The sequence below is a fragment of the Onychomys torridus genome, chromosome 14 (assembly GCF_903995425.1).
Source record: "Onychomys torridus chromosome 14, mOncTor1.1, whole genome shotgun sequence".
In the NCBI taxonomy this organism is placed as follows: Eukaryota; Metazoa; Chordata; class Mammalia; order Rodentia; family Cricetidae; genus Onychomys; species Onychomys torridus.
The window spans coordinates 10,157,206-10,177,472 of NC_050456.1; the positions used below are offsets into that span (position 1 = coordinate 10,157,206).

The 20,267-nt window shown below is 41.0% G+C and overlaps 1 protein-coding gene across 4 annotated transcripts in view; it reads left to right on the forward strand.

Moving 5' to 3' along the window:
- Window positions 1-20,267, forward strand: part of Dock4 (dedicator of cytokinesis 4) — a 406,069-nt gene that overhangs the window by 336,602 nt on the left and 49,200 nt on the right. For 3 of the 4 annotated variants that reach the window (XM_036206392.1, XM_036206395.1, XM_036206394.1), the window contains exons 31-36: window positions 6,172-6,320; window positions 7,993-8,078; window positions 12,321-12,347; window positions 12,492-12,587; window positions 13,405-13,465; window positions 18,871-18,964. In XM_036206392.1, coding sequence (XP_036062285.1) covers window positions 6,172-6,320; window positions 7,993-8,078; window positions 12,321-12,347; window positions 12,492-12,587; window positions 13,405-13,465; window positions 18,871-18,964 — 513 coding nt within the window. The remainder of the gene's footprint in view (window positions 1-6,171; window positions 6,321-7,992; window positions 8,079-12,320; window positions 12,348-12,491; window positions 12,588-13,404; window positions 13,466-18,870; window positions 18,965-20,267) is intronic. The other variant, XM_036206393.1, reaches the window with a different exon arrangement.

The window sequence follows — 20,267 nt, forward strand, 5'->3', positions numbered from 1 at the left end:
AGTTTACAGGAAATCATTTAAGTGAAGTAAAGTTGCTGCTCCTATACATGGCTCCAAATTTTGCATTGCTGATTCAGTAGGGGTTGGATTTTTCAATGCTTGGGGACTTGACTGGGTTTGCATATGCTCTGCACTCCCAAAGTATGCTTTTAGCAATAAGGCTGCCTTAAAGCCTTCCTGCATAATCAAGACCCAAAGAGTGGCTCTTCTCTGACTCCTCCATGGTCTGAAGAAAGATACAGCTATAGAATGTAGTCTGTGGGCTTTGTATGAATTGTAGCTGAAATGGAAGCTATAACTTGCATGCTTCAGGACCATAGGAAAGTTTTAAAATTGCTTGTGTTTTTAATTGATTTAAGAAATGAATGTTTGTTTGAATGTATTATCATGATAAAGGCATTGTGACTCTATATTCATAAAGTGTCATGTCTACTAAAGATGCTTTCTGATGGTGCAGTAGTAGAATGTTATGTCTCAGACTTGCTTTAAAATTCTCTAGATAAAAACTTTATGCATGATGTTAGTAAAACAAATTGGTGAAAATTCGAATTATGATGGAAGCTGAATGATGTTCATGTGGGATTTGATGGATTGTGGATGGTGTTCATGTGGGGTTTGATGGAATGTGGGCTGTGGATAGTGTTCATGTGGGGTTTGAGGGAATGTGGACTGTGGATGATGCTCATGTGAGATTTGAGGGAATGTGGACTGTGGACAGTGTTCATGTGGGGTTTGGTGGAAGCTGGACTGTGGATGGTGTTCATGTGGGGTTTGATGAAATGTGGACTGTGGACCGTGTTCATGTGGGGTTTGATGGAAGCTGGACTGTGCTCATGTGAGTATGAGGGAATGTGGACTATGGACAGGGTTAATGTGGGGTTTGATGGAATGTGGACTGTGGATGGTGTTCATGTGAGGTTTGATATATTTGTCTCTCTCTTGTGAGTGTATTGAAATTTTTTAAAAAGAAGAAAACTAGGTTATAAAATATCCATAAATGGTAGAGACTTTTTAAAGATTTATTTATTTATTATATATACAGAAGAGGGTGCCAGATCTCATTGCAGATGGTTATGAGCCACCATGTGGGTGCTGGGAATTGAACTCAAGACCTCTGGAAGAGCATTCAGTGCTCTTAACCTCTGACCCATCTCTCCAGTCCCTAGAGATATTTTTAAAGGTGACTCAGATAGTGATAAGTCAGTATGCACTAGGGGTGATCTCCACTATGAGGTCAATGAATGCCAGGCTCAAGGATGGGTAAGAATGAAGTTTGCAGAACATACAGGGCTAAGATAGCTCAATACTTATCTAATATCTGAATAAATGCAAGGCAGAAAGTCAAGGAAACCATACAAATAGGCCTGTGTTTAGGCCAGAGCTCGTAGCTCAATTGGCACAATGTTTGCTTAACATCTATAGGGCCCTGGATTTAATTTCTAGCAACACAACAAAATAAGTCAACAAATAAATACATTGTTTTAAAACATGAAGAAAAAAATAAATAAATAAAAAATGAAATTGACACCGCGATGGCTGTCAATCTCCTCCTAACTCACCCTGAGAGAACTACCTGGGCAGGTTGAAATCTGAGTTTAGTTGTGTTCTCTCTCTGGCTTATTGCCCTTCCCTCACATACTCAGAAGCTGTGCATCCATTTGGTGTCTATATAGTGTGGAGGTAGCACAGAGCTTATCCGAATTACTCAGCCAGTAGGATGGCTTTTGTGTGATGGCTTTGAGTAGCTGGGCCTTGGCCCTACAGCCTGGTCCTAGGGCAGGCTCTCGGTCAGGCATCACACATTAAACCTCAGGGCGCTCCAGCCTCTCCAATCATGCACACATTGGATTCCCCTCCATTTCCTCTATGTCTTTCTCTTGCCAGGACAGCTGGAAAAAACAGTGAATTTCGACAGTAAGAGTGTTTGCTTCAGAGTCTCCTTTCTGCCTTGACAGAAATAACCGAGAAAAGGAATTGTAAACTCTAGCTGCTGGTACCTGCCTGAAATGTGGATGTCAGAAGAATAGAGAAGAAAAAGGAAAACCAGTGCAGGCATTCTATCTTAGGAGACTCATGTTTTTGAGGAAAATATACAAATTTACTTCAATCAGGAAGTTTCTCTTGAGATATTCTTGCTGTATTGAGGAATACAAAACAGTCTTTTGGGAAAGACAGAGGATTATCTGGGTCAGAAATACAGGTAGGAATACATGAGAACTTACAAGTTCCTTCCTTGTGCATTGTGGGCATGGATAAGATTTAGGATACCCAGGGAGATGGCTCAGCAGGGAAAGGCCCATGCCACCAAGCCTGAGAGCCTGAGTCCTATGACCTGGACTTAGAAGGGGAGAACAGGCTCTTGAGAGTTGGCCTCTGACCTCCACATGTGGTGGGTACATACACCCAAATTAATAAATTTAATAACAAAATAAAGATGGTGAAAACCAGTTACCATTGATGAAATCTCAGTGAGAGAAGATGGGGCTGTGTTGTGACTTCAGTGATATTAAAAGTGAGTTTCATAAGGATAGGGGCCTAAGGATTGTAGCCAGGACTGGGTTTCTATTCCCAAAGCCCTTTTCTAAAGCACTTGATCAATTTATTTTAGATTCATTTGTTTCATTTTGTGTATGTACATTTCTCTGCATGTATGTACATATTCCACATCTAAGCCTGATGCTCTGGAGTTCAGAAGAAGGCATCGGTCACCCAGGAGCTGGAGTTACAGATGCTGTGAGCCACCATGTATGTGCTGGGAATTGAGCACATCTTCTATAAGAACAAGTCTCATAACTGCTGCACCATCCCTCCAGCCCCTGGTTAAGCCCTTTAATTCACATTGAAACTAAACACAAGGCAGAATCAACATGACCCCAGTTATGATGAAGGTCAACTCCCTGACCATGTGAGGTCCATGTAGGGTTCTCGATCTCCAAAAAAGGGTCTGGCAAATGCCCCAGGATTCTGTGTGGTGACAGTGGCGAGCATGAGGATCTCTGTCCTGTAGGGACCTCCAGACACATGAAAGGGTAAGGACATCTAGCCAAAGATGAGGCAGGTATTAGAGAAGCCTCAAACACATTATTGCTGCCATTAGAAAAGTTCGTGATATGAAGCCTTTAAGTATCCCAAGATAGTAGGTAATTCAAATCAGTGGCCTCTGTCTAGGAAATCACTGAGGTAAGTGGAAATCCTGACAGAATTCAAGATGTTACCATCTTCTTGTCTCCTCCTATTGTGATTCTGGTCTCTAATGGGGAGGCAAGATACTGCTCTTGAGGTCTTTGAGGGAACAGACATCCACACTCTAACTGGTGCATCAGAAATCTACAGGTTGTGTTTGACAAAGCACAAACTCCCAGAGTTAATCTAAGGATTAACTATGCATTAATTAAGAAATGCATAGTCTCTTGTATAGCTAGGAGGCCTGCTGGTAGACCTGGCTTTAAGCATGGGTTTCTTAAAGAGAACATCCAGGCTCACTATGTCTTAGCTATCCTTTGCTCTGAGTGCTTACTATTAGTCTCCATTCAGTAGTAAAATGGTTTCTGAAGACTTGAAAAATAATTTGTTTCTTAAAGGCCCATCTAGAAAAGTCCTTAATGGCTACATATTAGTCTCACAATATGAAGCTGGTTTGGACAAGACTAAAATTATACTTGCTTGTCCTGAGGCCAGAATAGAAGGTTGTTATACCTAACTATGTGGAATGATGGATAAAGAACTCTTCCAGAAGATAGGATGCTGGCCAGAGAGCAAGCATGTCTGGGTACTATCTCAGTGAAAAGAAAAACGTTTGCTTATTCTTTTCTCCAGAGATTTTTAATTGAGTTTAGTGGGTCTTGTCTTTGATTTGGCCTTGCCCTCTGGCAATTTCAGCTTCAAGAGGATAAGTTGGCAATACTTGCCTCCTCAGCGTTTACTTTCTACCCTTTAATTCATAGCTGGGCTTACCTTCTAATCTGGCCTCCTATCCCAATTACCATGACTGGTGCTTTGGGACCAAAACCTACTATAACCTAGCTACCATCAGTTTTCCCAGTATAGCACATCTTTCCCATGTCCTCAAAGTGATGTTTCTGCAAAATAAAATGGTAATATGCACCCACACATACACACAGTTGAAGAGTTACACCCCCTTTCCTATCCAACATGGTACGTAACCCAGGCGACTATTGCTGATTTCTCCCTGACCTCTGCCACACTTCCAGATATGACATACTGACCCTGCTGTTTCCAGGAGCATCTTCTGTTCATATATTAGGCCATCTGCTGCTTATTCTCCAGTCCAGTGAAATAACCTGTCTATAGCAGGCTTTTTTTTTTTTTTTGGAGGGGAGCACCAACCATTCCCAAATCATGACATGGAGACTTACTAGTTATGAATACCTGGCCTTAGCTTAGCTTGTTTCTAGCCAGCTTTTCTGACTTAATTTAACCTTTTTCTCTTCATCTATGTTTTGCCTCAGGGCTTTTTATCTTTCTTTCCTTTCTTCTCTATGTCTTACTTTCCTGCTTCCTCCCTGGCTAGCCCCTGGCTTCTCTTTCTCCTCTCTCCTCACTTCCAGCCTAGATTCCTCACCCTATTTATTCTCTCTGCTCACCAGCCCTGCCTATCCTTTCTCTGCCTAGCTATTGGCCATTCATCTCTTTCTGAGACTAGTCAGATGCCTTAGGCAGTCAAGGTGAAACAACAACACATCTTTACATAGTTAAACAAATATAACACACTTATACACAATTATACTAATATTCTACAACACCTGTTCAAGCAACTTTCCTCAGTTTCCCTGGGTCAAGTGAGCTGTACCATCCTTGATGCTCTTTGATTATAGATATGCATCTCTGCGGTAGCCTCTGTTTTTTATGTTTTATGTTTGCAAGCAATAGATTGTCCAACTTATACAAGCATTCCTATCTATTGATCCCTTGAATAAAATAGATGAATGACTGAATTAGTGAAACAAATCTAAAATACACATCCGTACTAAAAGAAAGTATGTTTTTATTGTCTTATGACTCCCCAATTTCTAGGCTCTCAACTAAACTCATAATTTGTCACCTGCCCAAACATATTCTGGAAAGAGGTACTCATCAACTTTTCTCTTCTTTTTTGTTTATAATCATGTAATGAACTGAAAACTCAGAGCTCTGATTTTGCTGAGATAGTGTCTTATCCAGAAAGGTAAAGACCTCAAGTGTTTCATGGCCTCTATGGATCACGGGATATATAGGGAAGATACTGAAAAAGAGTGCATCATCCATCACACATAGGTTTTTTTACTATCAACATAGAAACTTCTCTGTGAAGGTTAACATAGACTCATGGACTTCAGGTCTACTGCATACATAAAGTCACCTGTGTCCCTGCAGCTGCGTGCCTGCCTTTGCTCTGAATCATGACTACCATGACTCTTAGTATCGGGTTGCAGACCAGTAGAAGTTCAATTTTGTTATGTTCTAATCTTTTTGGAAGAATAGCTGAAAGTTTTGAGGGGGTGGCATTTCAACTTTTCCTTAGGCTGTGTGTTGTTTATTTTTTCTTTAAAATACAAACAGAATCCAGTTTTCCTTATATAAAAATAATTTGCAGTTTTACCACCCAGAGATAACAGCTGTGGTTACCTTAGAGATATCTTCTAGGTGTGTGTGTGTGTGTGTGTGTGTGTGTGTGTGTGTGTGTGTGTGTGTGTTGGGTAAGGGTATTGCTTACCTTTATTTTTATGTACCTTGTGTGCACCTAGTGCCCACAAAGGCCAGAAGATGGTATCAGATCTTTTCAGACTACAGTTACAGAAGGTTGTGAGCCACCATATGGCTTCTCGTGCTACTGAACCGGCTTTCCAGACTCTTATGTAATCTTAAGTGAAATGTTCCCATATAGTCATACCTTGTCTTTCACTCACTTAATTATATTGGGAAAGTTCAATTGTGTTGTTCTTCAGCCTCACTTTTAATAACAGCATCTAATTTTTTACAAGAAGGTACAGTAGCAAAATATTCTGATTTCTGTCATTTTAATTGTATGCTATGGGTTATTTTCTTATCTGGGGAGATAATTATAGCTGAATATTTTCTGGTAACTGTTTTAACTAAATTTTAAAATGGTAATCTTTTCAAAACTGTATTAAGACTAAATATACTGAAGCTCAAATATTTTGCTTAATTTAGGAGAACACAAACTTCATTTTATCCCTGCCCTGATTGGTCCCTTCCTAGAAGTGACCTTGATACCCCAGCCAGATCTCCGGAATGTCATGATTCCTATTTTCCACGATATGATGGACTGGGAACAGAGGAGGACTGGCAACTTTAAACAGGTAGGCGGTGGCACTCATCACTTCTAGAGACCCCTCGGTGGGTGTCTCCACATCTCCCCACTTCAGCCCTAAGTAGGGACGTGAACACTGAGTCCAGAGAACTCAGAACCAGGTGAACCCATGCCCTACCCACCCACCACCCACCCACCCCTGCTCACCCATGCAGCCTTAGATACATCTCTCTGGCTTCTTGTTCTGCTGAGCCTCCAGGGAAACCCTGAAAGTCCATTTCATTCCTTTCAGCTGAAAAATTCTTTGACTTACCAACTCTATACTTAAGAATTTACAGAGGGCTGTCTGCTCCCAGCTGGACACGGCTCAGAGGAATCTGAAGGCTAATGATTCTTTAAGCCATTGAGCTCTCAGTGGTCTACACATTGTGTTTGGTGAATGACTTGGCTTTGAGCATTTGACTCACAGTATGTTTTATTGCTCTTAGCTTGGAGCATTGAAAATTAATTTGAAGGAGAAAGCAGTGGAAAATCTCACAAAGGAAATTCCAAGGGGATGAACCTATGGTTTCTTGCTGACAGCACTGCTCCCATTTGGGGAAGACAGACATCCTTATTGCAGAACCAGATCTGTAAAGAATCAGCCACTTTTGCTGGTCCACGGCTATTGGGGGAAGCAGGCAAACCATGCACTCCCATAGTGACTGCACAAACTTACTTGCCCACAGGATGTAGCCCTCCTTCACATTCTCTGCATGAAGCCGTCTTCAAACCCCAGAAAAGTGCTTGCCAACTGTAGAAGCAATTTGATTGCATGCATAGATTTTTCCTATTGCCAAAAGTGTGGGCATTTCACTTGTATTCATATATACATTTATTTTCAAGAAAGCTAATGGGTGAGCAAAAGGCTATGAACAAACTGTGCTTGGTAGGGGAGCCCACTTTTCCTCCCCCTTATCTTTATCTCTTGATTGACAGATGGTTTAAAGGAGTAATTGGGCTCAGTCCTTTGACGCCCTATTTGCTTTGACTCTGGCTAAAGGTTGTCATTTTCTCCCTCCCCTTGCCTCATGTAGATGAAGAGAAATTGTTCTCTTCCTGATATTCAAGTCATAAAGGATTTACATCCTTGCAAATATAAATGTTTTGACTATAGTTTTCAGGAACTGTGTCCTCTCTGTCTCTTGCTGCTTACTGCTGACTTAGAATATTTCTGTGGGTCTACCATCTGTATGTGGCTGGGATGAGTTCTCAACTTCAGCGAAGATTTAGTGCAACCTCCAACTGTTATAGGAAAGAAAACAGATAGAAAACACATTAAAGATTTAAATTAATGTATTCGGGCATGCTAGTTTGCTGATGTTCTCAGATATAGTGATATAAAGAAAAAAGAAATAGGACTTGCCAGTTTTTATAGTCTCTAAAAACAGAATTGAAATGTTTAAATTGAGCTGCTAACATTTATGTCAGGATCACAGAGAGATAGATGCTGTCTTTGGCAGCAGGGAAAGCTAGCCAGCCCGGAGTATGAAGTCATGTTAACTGCGTCTAAATCAGCCCCCTAGAATCCCAAAGGGAGGCTGGCTATTAACCATGGCTGACAATGTCACTTTCACGAAGTGTACTATAGCTTTCTCTTGGCATAGAAACATACATACCAGTTTGCCTTAAAATCTCACCTGTGAAGTGGGAGGAGAGAGTAATATTTGGGTGTGTTTCAGGTGGAAGCCAAGCTAATTGACAAACTGGATAGCCTGATGTCAGAGGGCAAAGGTGATGAAACCTACCGTGAGCTCTTCAACAGTATGTGAGTAATGTCCTTCTCTCCAGCTGTCCAGGACATCTGGTCAGTCCTAAACCGTTCTGCACCATGGTAGATGAGAACTACAGAGACAGCTTGGGTCTCATAGGAGAGCTTTGTCTTCATGGAGTGTGAAGTAAAGGATAATCGCCTAACTCAAGCAAGTGGATCTTATTATGTTGATGATTGGACACATCTCCTTATTTTAACCTCAGATTAGGACAGGTCATCTGTGTTATGTAACAAAGCTCACTCTTTTCATGCTTGATTATTTTAAGGGAAAATAAGGCCATTGTTACAAGATAATGATTTTCAAGAGCATTATGAGTGGGAGAGGGAGAAAAGGGTGTGATTATAACATTTGTATACACTGTTTTCCAAAGCATGACACCAGCTGATTGACTGTTTGAGCAATTAACTTAGTTTGTGATTTTCAGCACCTGCTTTACCCCATAGATGCTGGCTGGCCATTTGCTCAGGGTTGTTAAATGCTTCCTAGATGCCCCTTATTAGAAGGTCACCAAAGCAAGTCATTTCTAGTAAGTTTGGTGTTTGGAATTTGCAAGAATAGAGGGAAAAGAATGAAATTCTATGAAGGGGCTTTGAGATTGTCCCAACTGCTCCACTATGATCACAGTCACAGGATAGATTGCTTGGATTATGCATCAACTCACTGTGTCCGAGCAGCCAGAGTGGAGGCAGGAGGATGTCTCAGTGCTTTAGGTATTCCCAGCTGACATTTGTTTTCTTTATGATCTTATAGATCTTAGTCATTTTCAAAACTAGTATTTTTATAAAGCATTTTTCTTTTAAGGAAGAAAATTAGCTTGCTGAGCTTGGGAAAAGTTTGCATTTCTTTCAAAAATGCAAAAATAATACATTTCCCTCATGAAATACACCTGTGTTTTTATTTATGCCCAACCATCACCTAAGTGGTACTGATAACCAAATGCAAGATTCAGGTTCATTTTAGGATGGTGGATCAGCAACAGTGGAAATACAGATGTACAGGTTTTAAGAATGCTATCTGTGATTGATAGGTTGGGTAGTTTTTAGCTGGCCTGATTTAGAATCATTCTTGAAGCTTTCAGAAAAACTATATAGAAAGGAAAATCCAGGAAGGGCTATAGCAATTTCATATGGTGTTGGTGAATGATGAAATACGTTCTGAACCGTGAATACCATTTTCTTTTGATATTGTAATTAAACCAAAGCTTTTACTAATTATTCACCAAGCCCTCATTCGTTCTTGTGCACAAAGTGTCTGTCTTTCATGACGGCTGGAGTTTAGCAAGAATTCTGGTTAAAAACTCATCCAACATAATAAATTGCCTTTGAAAGATGCTTTCATTTCAGCACTGGTCTTTGGTTAGAACAAAGAGCTAAAATACGAAAGCACTCAATGGAATGACCCCCTTGAGACTTGTGATTAATTATTTATGATGAATTCATAACATTAATAAATCCATGCTCTCTTTCTTTAATGCCTCTTATCTACTTTAGTAAGAGCCTGATAGCTTGCAATCTGGATTGCTTTTATATAAATAGGACTTTGAGCTAGAAGATGCACCTTGACATTAGAATCAAAGTAATAATTAAGATATTAAGCCTCTATAATTAGGGCTATTTAAGGAACCTGATTCATTCAATGAAAATTTTTATTCTTTTGTTCCTTTTTAACATAATACTAGAATATATAAATAAATAATAACAAAAATAAATTAAAAAATTTAAAGGCTGTAAATATTTTTCTTTAATGCTTTTATAGTCAGCACATTGGGAATAAAGTAAATTAATGTGACAATTAAATAGCCTTACCACCTGGTCCCAGAAAAGAAAGTGAAAATGTAAGAGCATTTCAAGAAATAATAAAGTCCTTTTATGTTTTGCACTAACAATCACAGTGAGTTAGTGTAATCACAGTGAGTTAGTGTAATCACAGTGAGTTAGTGTAATCACAGTGAGTTAGTGTAATCACAGTGAGTTAGTGTAATCACAGTGAGTTAGTGTAATCACAGTGAGTTAGTGTAATCACAGTGAGTTAGTGTAATCACAGTGAGTTAGTGTAATCACAGTGAGTTAGTGTAATCACAGTGAGTTGCTACACACACTATGAATTAGGAAGGCATGCTGTTATGGAACAGATTATCATTTGCTCTGAATTTATGACTAAAACTTCATAAAATTAGTTGAAGAGATGAAATTCTGGAAGATGCTCGCTGCTTCTATCCAATCCAACAGAACTCCAGATTATTCCAAAGACCTTAACCAATGATTGTGTGTTCCATCACTGCTTGGATTTAGGAGACTGGTTCTTTAACACCATGCCTCAAGTATCTAAATCTGCTGTTTGCATTGTTCAAGAAGAGTGTATATGTCAGAACAATCCTCTCAGCCTATCCTCATATGGTATAGAAAGACAGATTGAAAATCAAACCACTGTCCAGCCCCATTTCCTTCATGGTGAACAAAGTTACCAAGCTTCTCTATGGTCTGACCTGATGGAAGAGTCCCATTGCAAAACCCAGAAAAGCTTTGAGATGAACTGCCCCTTACTTATGAGATGAGGTCTCTGAACACTCCTAGCCCAAGAGCATGACTGCAGATCAGGAGACCAGCACAAGAACCAGGAGAACAAAGCCCAGTTTCACCAATTATCTGGAAAGACTCTTTGCATGCTGACAGCCTCCTCGGGTTGTATCAGTTGAGCTGGAAGGTGGAAGGATTCTCAAATGAAGCAGTAAGCCTGGCCAAGGATGCAGATGAACAAGGTTCTAGACATTTAGTCCTGAGTCACTGAAGGGAGCAGGGTGTGCAGAGCAGTGCCTCTTCTGCAAGATGGTGTAGCTCTGATTTCCGACTACATCAGGAAGCTGCAAACTAATGCAAGTCAGAAATGAAGCCTCTGTGTATTTTTAGAATTATTACTTCACATGAGTTACTTGTTTTTTAGCCTCTGAGTATGTGACGTGTGGGCTGTCACTTGGAGAAATGTCTGTAGCATCCTGCAAGATTTGGCAGGATATGAGAACATGGTTCAATACCAGTTTGCCACGTCTACTCTAAACAGGTGCTGCTGAGAGGTTCTAAGTGAAAACACATTTAAACAAACTAAGAGGCCTCTCCTAGGGGATCAGTCAGGGCAAACCCCACACTTTCCATGTGTAGTCTTTCTTGGAACAACCTACTCTTAATCTAGATAACATTTTAAAATCACTCAGGAAAACATACCATGTAACAGACCACAACAGACATGGAGAAAAGACAGAACAGTGGGTACTTGGTTGACAATAGCAAGAGAAAGAAGTGGGGTGGGAAGAGGGTAGAGCCACAGACAAAATAAACCTTTACCAAAGTAGTTTCCCCTTTCCTGTTTTTGTTTCAACTAAGTGCAGATATAATATACTTACATTGTACATATGAGAAACGTTCACACACACAGCACACACAGAGACACTGCTCCTGGTTTGTTTGTTTTTTAAATCAAAATGCAAGAGAAAAAAGATTTTGGACAGAAATGATGATCATTGAAATAGGAGGGGTGAGGAAATGTGCAGATACCCCCACATTTATGTTCTTTTAGCTTTGGGGGAAGTTCAGTCAGGAAGCCTTTACCAAGTACAGCGTTAATTTGCAGAGAGGAGCGCAAGCGAATCAGGACTTCATTATGATGACTGTCATTGTGTTGACATAGTGCCTCTGCTCCAAGGTGTTTAGGATTAGGAGAAATGTAGGAGGAGAGAGGTGGCTCGGTGGCTCGGGCGCTCGTCATCAATCTGCTGCAACAACCACTTAGAAAACCCTCTGATTAATGACAAAGTGAATGAAACCGTTGAGTGAGTGCACAGATAGTACACTATGTATCGAGTGGGCAAATGTTAAGGGAAGGGAGAAAACGCAAAGCGTCACACCGTCTGTGCAAGGATTTTCCTGTAGCGGTTGCGTTTCAGCAAAATTGCTTGGGTGAAGATGCATTCCACTGAGAGGTAGGAAAACATTTTTATGGGACTAAAACAAGCTCTTTGCTTAGAAGTAAACTTGGAGGGACTCCTGTGTCTGCTTCCGCGCTGTTATTTAGTGTGGCAAAGCACCAGTCTCCATCAGCATGACAGAGAAGCCAGGGGAAAATGTCTTTGAGCTGTGAGGTGCTTGTGTGTATTTGAAAGCATGATTACGTGCATGTGTTCATATTTTATGACTTGGATAATCTGAAAAATCGATTTGCTTTGTCAATGCTTCCTGGATTAGAATTCCACTATTTGGTCCCTACCCTAGGTAAGATATTGTTTGCAAATTGTGCTACTTGTGAGATGTTGCTGTGGTTGCTAAGGCATTTAAGGTACTGATGAAAGTAAAATGGTTGTCATGGTGACTGATAAAAATAAATGTTGAAAATGCCCTGGCTTCTTTCTTTTCCAGTCTACTAAAGAAAATTGAGCGGGAAACATGGAGGGAAAGTGGCGTTTCATTAATTGCCACTGTCACTCGGCTGATGGAGAGGTTGTTAGATTACAGGTAAGCTGCCGCTTAAGATTGCAGATAGGCTCCATTCTAGTTAAAAGCTCAAACAGCTGAACTCTAATTAGCATTCCACTTGAGTTAATCATTCAAAGACTTGCTAATCAGCGCTTGGACTTCAAACCAGCTTGTCCAGGGTTTGGAATCTGGCTTTGGTGTTTGTTTCCTTGTTTGTTTAGTTCTGTTTTTGATAATTCTTTCAAAGTCTGGTTGAGTTGAAAGAGTTCTCAGTGTCCTTGACCGTCCTCAAAAATAGAAAGAAGGAAAAGAAAAGAAAAATCTTGGGGTAATTAGACTCGCCCACTCAAAAATTGTCAGTGGTCCAAACACTTTAGGGTGAAGATCTAGACTTCGTGTTTAGAGTGAAGACAGGAACAGGAAATTGTACTAATGTGCTGTGTGCTTTTTTTTTGGGGGGGGGGGGCACTGATCACAGTTACCTTTCCCGGATACAATTTATTTTTATTTTCATTCATCCTGCCTTTAGAGCAGGCTGTCCCAGTTCATGTGGTTCTCTCTTATTTTAAGAACACTCTCCTCATAGTTTCTGGTCAGACTGACCAGCTGCTTTTACACCTCGGATAGATGTAAAAGTCCTTGACATGCAGGTGAAGTCCTCAGCAGACACTGCAGCCCTGGGGGCAGTCTCTGCTCCCAGTCCTGTCCGAGACCTTCAGCCCCAGTACCTTCCCCTGAATCTACACAGTCTCATCTCTGACAGCACCTCCCCTACCCCACACCAGACACCAAAGGACACCCTATGCTCTCCCCGTGAAAGGACGTTCCAAGTGTGACTCTTACTTTCTGTTTTTAGGGACTGCATGAAAATGGGAGAAGTGGATGGCAAAAAGATTGGCTGCACAGTTAGCCTTCTGGTTAGTAACCTGGCCTGTTTTCTCCTTTCCTCCTAACCTTTGCTGTTCTTCACAGAAATACTAATTTTTGTTTGATCTTGAATATGTGCTCTTTTCTAGGATGTTTCTTACCAAAATGTACAAATGTTTTCTTTAAAAGGAAGATAGTGAACTTGAGGTTGGCTGAAGCCCAGAAAAGCAATCCACAGCTTGGACCATTGCAGAATGCTCCTGCTGTGCGCTGGGCTGGTGGCTGCAGACAGTCCTCAGAGGCATCCCAGAGGGACTGAGGGTGCTGTCCTCCCCTGCTGAATTGCTTACCCAACTCAGTCTAGTTACTTTCCTAGGAAAAGCACAGTAGCCAAATGGAGGTCCCCTTATTTCTCTGTTGACCACTCCCTCTCTGCTTTCTCATCCTCACAGAGCTCCTCTACATTTTAATAGCCATTACTGAGCTCTTCTCTAACTAATGAAAGTTTTCCATTTAATATACTTAAGTTTCACTCACTAACCTCTTTGTAGACTGAGTTCATGATTGTGCTGTTGCCAAGAGTTACGTTACAACCAGATGACCATATAATTTATCATGCAGGAAAATACTTCTTTAGAGTATAATTAAGCAATATATATATATATATATATATATATATATATATATATATATATATATATATATATATATCAGTCTAAACCACAAACAACTCTGGGCCAACCAAAATGTATAAAAGGTGTCACCAACCTCATTATTAAATAGAATGGTATCTCACCACAAAAGAATAATCATACATTGGACATTAATTTTGGTATTTCACTATGTGGTAAACTAATGCTTTTGATAATTTTCCTTCATCTCATTTGGAATTGAAGAAGAATGACTTCTACTGTAAATGCCGGTTTCTTTTCCTTGTCTTTCTGAGAACACATGAAACTTCATTGTCTGTTCTGAACACTTGTGCTGTCCTTGGCATTCCGGCCCTGACACCCTGAAACCTTTGCAAATGTCTTTGCCTGCACCTTGAAATTGTGTTTTCCCTCCATTCAGCCCACTGGATTTTTTATTGTATCTTGTCCTCCATTCAGCCCACTGGGCTCTTTTATTGTGTTTTCCCTCCATTCAGCCCACTGGGTTCTTTTATTGTGTTTTCCCTCCATTCAGTCCACTGGGCTCTTTTATTGTGTTTTCCCTCCATTCAGCCCACTGGGCTCTTTTATTGTGTTTTGTCCTCCATTCAATCCACTGGATTTTTTATTGTATCTTGTCCTCCATTCAGCCCACTGGGCTCTTTTGTTGTGTTTTGTCCTCCATTCAGCCCACTGGGTTCTCTTATTGTGTTTTGTCCTCCATTCAGCCCACTGGGCTCTTTTATTGTGTTTTCCCTCCATTCAGCCCACTGGGCTCTTTTGTTGTGTCTTGTCCTCCATTCAGCCCACTGGGCTCTTTTGTTGTGTCTTTGTCCTCCATTCAGCCCACTGGGTTCTTTTGTTGTGTCTTGTCCTCCATTCAGCCCACTGGGCTCTTTTATTGTGTTTTCCCTCCATTCAGCCCACTGGGCTCTTTTGTTGTGTCTTGTCCTCCATTCAGCCCACTGGGTTCTTTTGTTGTGTCTTGTCCTCCATTCAGCCCACTGGGCTCTTTTATTGTGTCTTGTCCTCCATTCAGCCCACTGGATTTTTTATTGTATCTTGTCCTCCATTCAGCCCACTGGGCTCTTTTGTTGTGTCTTGTCCTCCATTCAGCCCACTGGGCTCTTTTGTTGTGTCTTGTCCTCCATTCAGCCCACTGGGCTCTTTTGTTGTGTCTTGTCCTCCATTCAGCCCACTGGGCTCTTTTGTTGTGTCTTGTCCTCCATTCAGCCCACTGGGCTCTTTTGTTGTGTCTTGTCCTCCATTCAGCCCACTGGGCTCTTTTTTATGTTTTACTCATTCCTCTCAGTCGCCTTTCACATATCTGAACTTTCACTTGACCAACTTTCTGTTGTCCCAGTTTTTTGCTACACTGCTCTTCTGAGCTCATGACATCCTCTTCCTTTACTACACCCACCTCTTCCTTCTCATTTATAATTAATTTTTACATGCTTCTTTCAATTGCCAGGCCCTAAAAATAGGGAGACCTAAGCATGCTCCCGAGGGTGTGTCACATTCACACTCGTGTACTTATATAATCTTCCTCCTTAGACCCTCAGCCCATCCACTGCGCTAGTCATTTACCTCTCTTCTCGCAGTCCATTCTCAGCTTGACACAGTCCTTCCCTCCCATTTTCTCACCGCTTTGTGTATTTTCAGTCACAGTCAGGGACCTAAGCCTTTTCCATGACCTTGCTTGTGCTCTGTGAGCTTCGATTTGAATCCTCAGCCCAGGCTATCCTCCCAGCTCCAGGCACAAAGGCTCATAAATAACGTCAAAGCAGAATGTTTACCTGTTCCCTAAGGAATGCTCTTCTGCCATCCTCACCTTTTTTCCAGATGCCTTCTCTTTGGTTGTGAGCCCATGAACGTAGCCCTTAAGTTCATCTCCTCAACTTGACCACCAGGAGAAGCCCTTTCCTTTGTAAAAGAATGAGTGCTTTGCTCTGTATTCCTTCCTGTCTCCTCATAGAAATAACACAGATGCCTCATAAATCAGTGGCCATGTAATAATCGCTTGACACCGATGCTGAGAGCTTTGGTGTAACAAAGAGCAGAGAACACACGCATTTTGAAAGCTGTTCCAGTTTTGAACCAGTACAAGAATTCTTATTAAGTACGCACATGTATCACTTTGAAGCTAATCTCTCTAGCTCCTACTCCATATGGAAAGTTTTTGATGTTTTCTAGCAGTATGGTTCTCCTCAGTTCCCCTTCCTGTGAGGTCAGCAGCAGACCCTCTTCAGGAGACCTCTGACGGCAGGTATGGGATCTGAGCTTAACTCTAGTGTGCACTTGGTAACAGTGCAGAATATTTGACATGACTGACAGGAGGAACTTTAATTATTATTTTGTTCTCTGTATCACAATTCTTAGCAGACATATGTGAGAGATTGTCATCTGCCGGCTGGGGAGATGTTAGCTTTGGTTTTTCTCTTAAGGAGGAATATTCATTTATAGAGTGATCACTTATTTTTGTTCTCAAAGAATGCAGCTCCTTAGCAGAAAGCTATTAGAGCAAATCATCCTTTAATAATGTAAAACCTGCTGTGGGGCTGTTAGATGTGTTTATGGTACAATTCTTGCTAATTAAGATGATTTTGGTGATAATGAGGGAGGTTTGAGTAGCATTGCTTACTTGGCTCTTTAAAGAATGCCAGGATCCACAGGAGAGGAAAGGCAAGGAGAGCAGATGGCGTGGGTTTGGAAGTAATAATGCATTCAATCCAACCTCAGTGTCCTCATAGTCCAAAGAGTCCTTGGGCTCAAGAATGGACACCAGTCAGGTAATGGACAGACAGTAGAGTGGATCCTTCGGTCCCTGACTGGCTCAGCAGCTATAGAAACCTATAGAATTCCTGGCATTTTCTGTTTCAGAAACCTGGCACTCTTTCAAGTAAATAGCTTTCCTTCCCAGCACCAGCCAGTGTCTTGCATATACCAAGTAGCATCAGGCCAAACAACGATAAGTACTACTTGAGATTGTGTGTTTGAAGCAGGGATTTCATAATGTACCTGCAACTCATATAGCCAGCTAAGTAAAAACTGAATTTTTGATAAAACTTGGTAAAATATTTTAGAGAAGTTTAATGAAATTCAGATTTGTAAAACAAAATTAGTTATTTATCTTAATGGTTTCAATAAGCACATTCCATAATAATAAGCAGAAATAAAATTCTTGGTATCTTTAAGGGTTTTTTTTCTTTTTATTAAGAGATTTTTCTATTTGTTTTACATATCAACCACAGATTCCCCTGTCCTCCCTCCTCCCACCCCCTAGACCTCCTCCCCAAGCCACCCCCTATTCCCTCCTCCTCCAAGGCAAGGTCTCCCCTGGGGAATCAGCAGAGCCTGGTACATTCAATTGAGACAAGTCTAAGCCCCTCCTCCCTGCACCAGGGCTGAGCAAAGAGTCCCAGCATTGGCTCTAGGTTCCAAAAAGCCAGCTCATGCACTAGGGACAGGTCCCGGTCCCACTGCCTGGGGTCTCTTAAATAGTTCAAGCTCATCAACTGTCTCCCTTATCCAGCTCCATGGAGATTTCTCAGCTATTGGTTCACAGTTCATGTGTTTCCACTAGTTTGGCTAGTTGTCTCTGTACTTTTTCCAATCATGGTCTCGATATCTCTTGCTCATATAATCCCTCCTCTCTTATCGATTGGACTCCTGGAGCTCCGCCTGGGGCCTGGCCATGAATCTCTGCATCTGCTTCCATCAGTCACTGGATGAGGGTTCTAGCTTGATACCTTTATGTTTTAAACATAAACTAAGAGCATTAAAACTTAATATGACTGCTAGGCATACTTTAATCCAAGCACTGGGGAGGCAGAGGCAGGTGGATCTCTGGGAGTGTGAGGCCAACATGATCTATTTAATGAGTTTCAGGATAGCCAGGGCTACATAGTAAGACCCTGTCTAAAAAAAAGAAAGAAAGAAAAAAGAAAAGAAAAAGAAATTAACACAACTTAGAAACGTGACTTAACAATGAGAAGCAACTTCATCTGTTCTTTTAACATAATTTTCCAGGGAAGAAAAAAAATGAATTTTGTTTGTGTTTTTGAGCCAGTGTCTCTCTATGTAGCCCTGACTGGCCAGGAACTCATTATGTAGCCCAGATTGACCTCAAACTCAGAGACCCCTCTCTCTCTGCTTTCTGCTGGGATTAAAGGCATGTGCCACTATGCTTTGCAAGAAAAGCTCCTTTACCTTGTTTACACATCCTTACTTTATGTCCTAAAGACTTCTTTCTTTAAAAAGCCAAGTATATGTGAAATCAAAAATATCCCTGCTGCCAATCAGCATATTGAATATACAGGTAGTTTATTATATCTTTTTAATATTTTAGTTGAATAGGCTGACTGCCCAATTGACGGCAAAATTGAGAACAAATAATGGAAAGTAACAAGAAAACAAGAGACCATCATTGGGTACGTGGTCATCCTGGCTCTTGGAGTCTATGGCAGGAGTATCATGTTGTGAGTTCTAGGCCAGGATGGGCTACATACAAAACCCTGTCTTAAAAGAAAAAGAAATGAAAAAGAAAGTGAAAGAAGAATTCAAATCATTGATTACAACCCAAGAATTACCATCTTAGCCAATAATTGCCAGATAATGTTGAACACAGGGTCAGACTGAAGATCAGTTACTGTAATTCAGTCTCCTCATTTTATTATTAAAAAGATACTTTACAAGGGAAAAATACACATCAGTTCTCCTGAAGACACAGAACTTTAACAAAGTAAACGGAAATATTTGTCAGCCTCAATGCTGAGGAAACATCAGGCCTGTGCTCTTTTTCACAGAACTTCTATAAAACTGAACTGAATAAGGAGGAGATGTACATCCGCTACATCCACAAACTCTACGACCTGCACCTCAAGGCGCAGAACTTCACAGGTAATTCTGCTTGGGGCTTAGATGGGGGTGGGGAGTGGGGTTGGGAGGAGGGAGAGGGCGGGTGAGCGAGCTATGATGCATTCAACATGATAACTCCTCTGCTTTTCGTAATTAGAGATGAAGACTCAGGCACTTCTCTTTTAAAATCAAAATGCGTTTTAATTATATGTATGTTTTTCAGTACTGTATTTTTGACTCTGTCTTTACGTGATCTTTTGGAGGTCGCCCGAGGGATTATGAAGTAGATACCTAACTCTTTGCTGTGTTAATTTAAACATGGGATCTTTGTAGCCAGGAGGATCCCTGGATCTGCCCTACTCTGTGCTCTGCTTTCATGTGTGTTGAATCTGTCTTCACTGAAAATTCCATCAGATACTGATGATGATCTTTGCTTTTCATGGGATACCAATTTTTAGAAGGTATACTATGTTTACTAAGATACTGGCTACTTGGATGACTCTCCATTCTTAAGTTCTCAGTTTTTTTACCATTTTTATTTATCCCAAAGAATTTCATTGCCTTTAAGAGACTGAATAGTGAAGAGTTCTCAAGTTTTTCTTCATCTAAGAATATTTTTATTGCCTCTTGTTACTAGTCACCTTTCTGTTATCGAGACCTAATATCTACACTAATCAACTTAGAAAGAAGAAAGGTTTGTTGGGTTTGGAGTTTTGGAAGCTTTGGTACATTGTTAGTTGGCTCTGTTGCCTGTGGACTTGGAGCAAAGTAGGGGGGAGATGGCAGGGAGAATGTATGGCGAAGTGTAGCCCCTCATGGTGTGGTTATGACCCAAAGAAGAAGCCCCATGATTCTCTTCATGCATGACTCTCATAACCTAAACCTTTCCAAGCCACCCCATGATTCTCTTCATGCATGACTCTCATAACCTAAACCTTTCCACCAAGCCCCACCTCTCACTGTTCCCAGCCATCTCTCCATAACAATGATGTAAGGACCAAGCTTCCTCTTTTAAGATTTTTTTATGTGTATTTGTATGCATGAGTGAAGGCCATACATGGACAGGTACCCTCTGAAGCAAGAAAAGGTGTCACCTCCCTTGTAGCTGGAATTACAGGTGGCTGAGAGCAGCTGACATGAGTGCTAGAAGTAGACTCAGGTTCACTGGAAGAGCAGCTAAAACTCCTAACTCTTGAGCTATCTCTCGAACCCAGGACCAAGCTTTAACATATGAGGCTTTGATGGACATTTCTAGATCCAACCATAGCATACCTTCACCCCTGAAGGACACATTTGCTGGAGTCAGAATTCTAAGTGAATAGTTCTCTTATTTTTATGCTTCAAA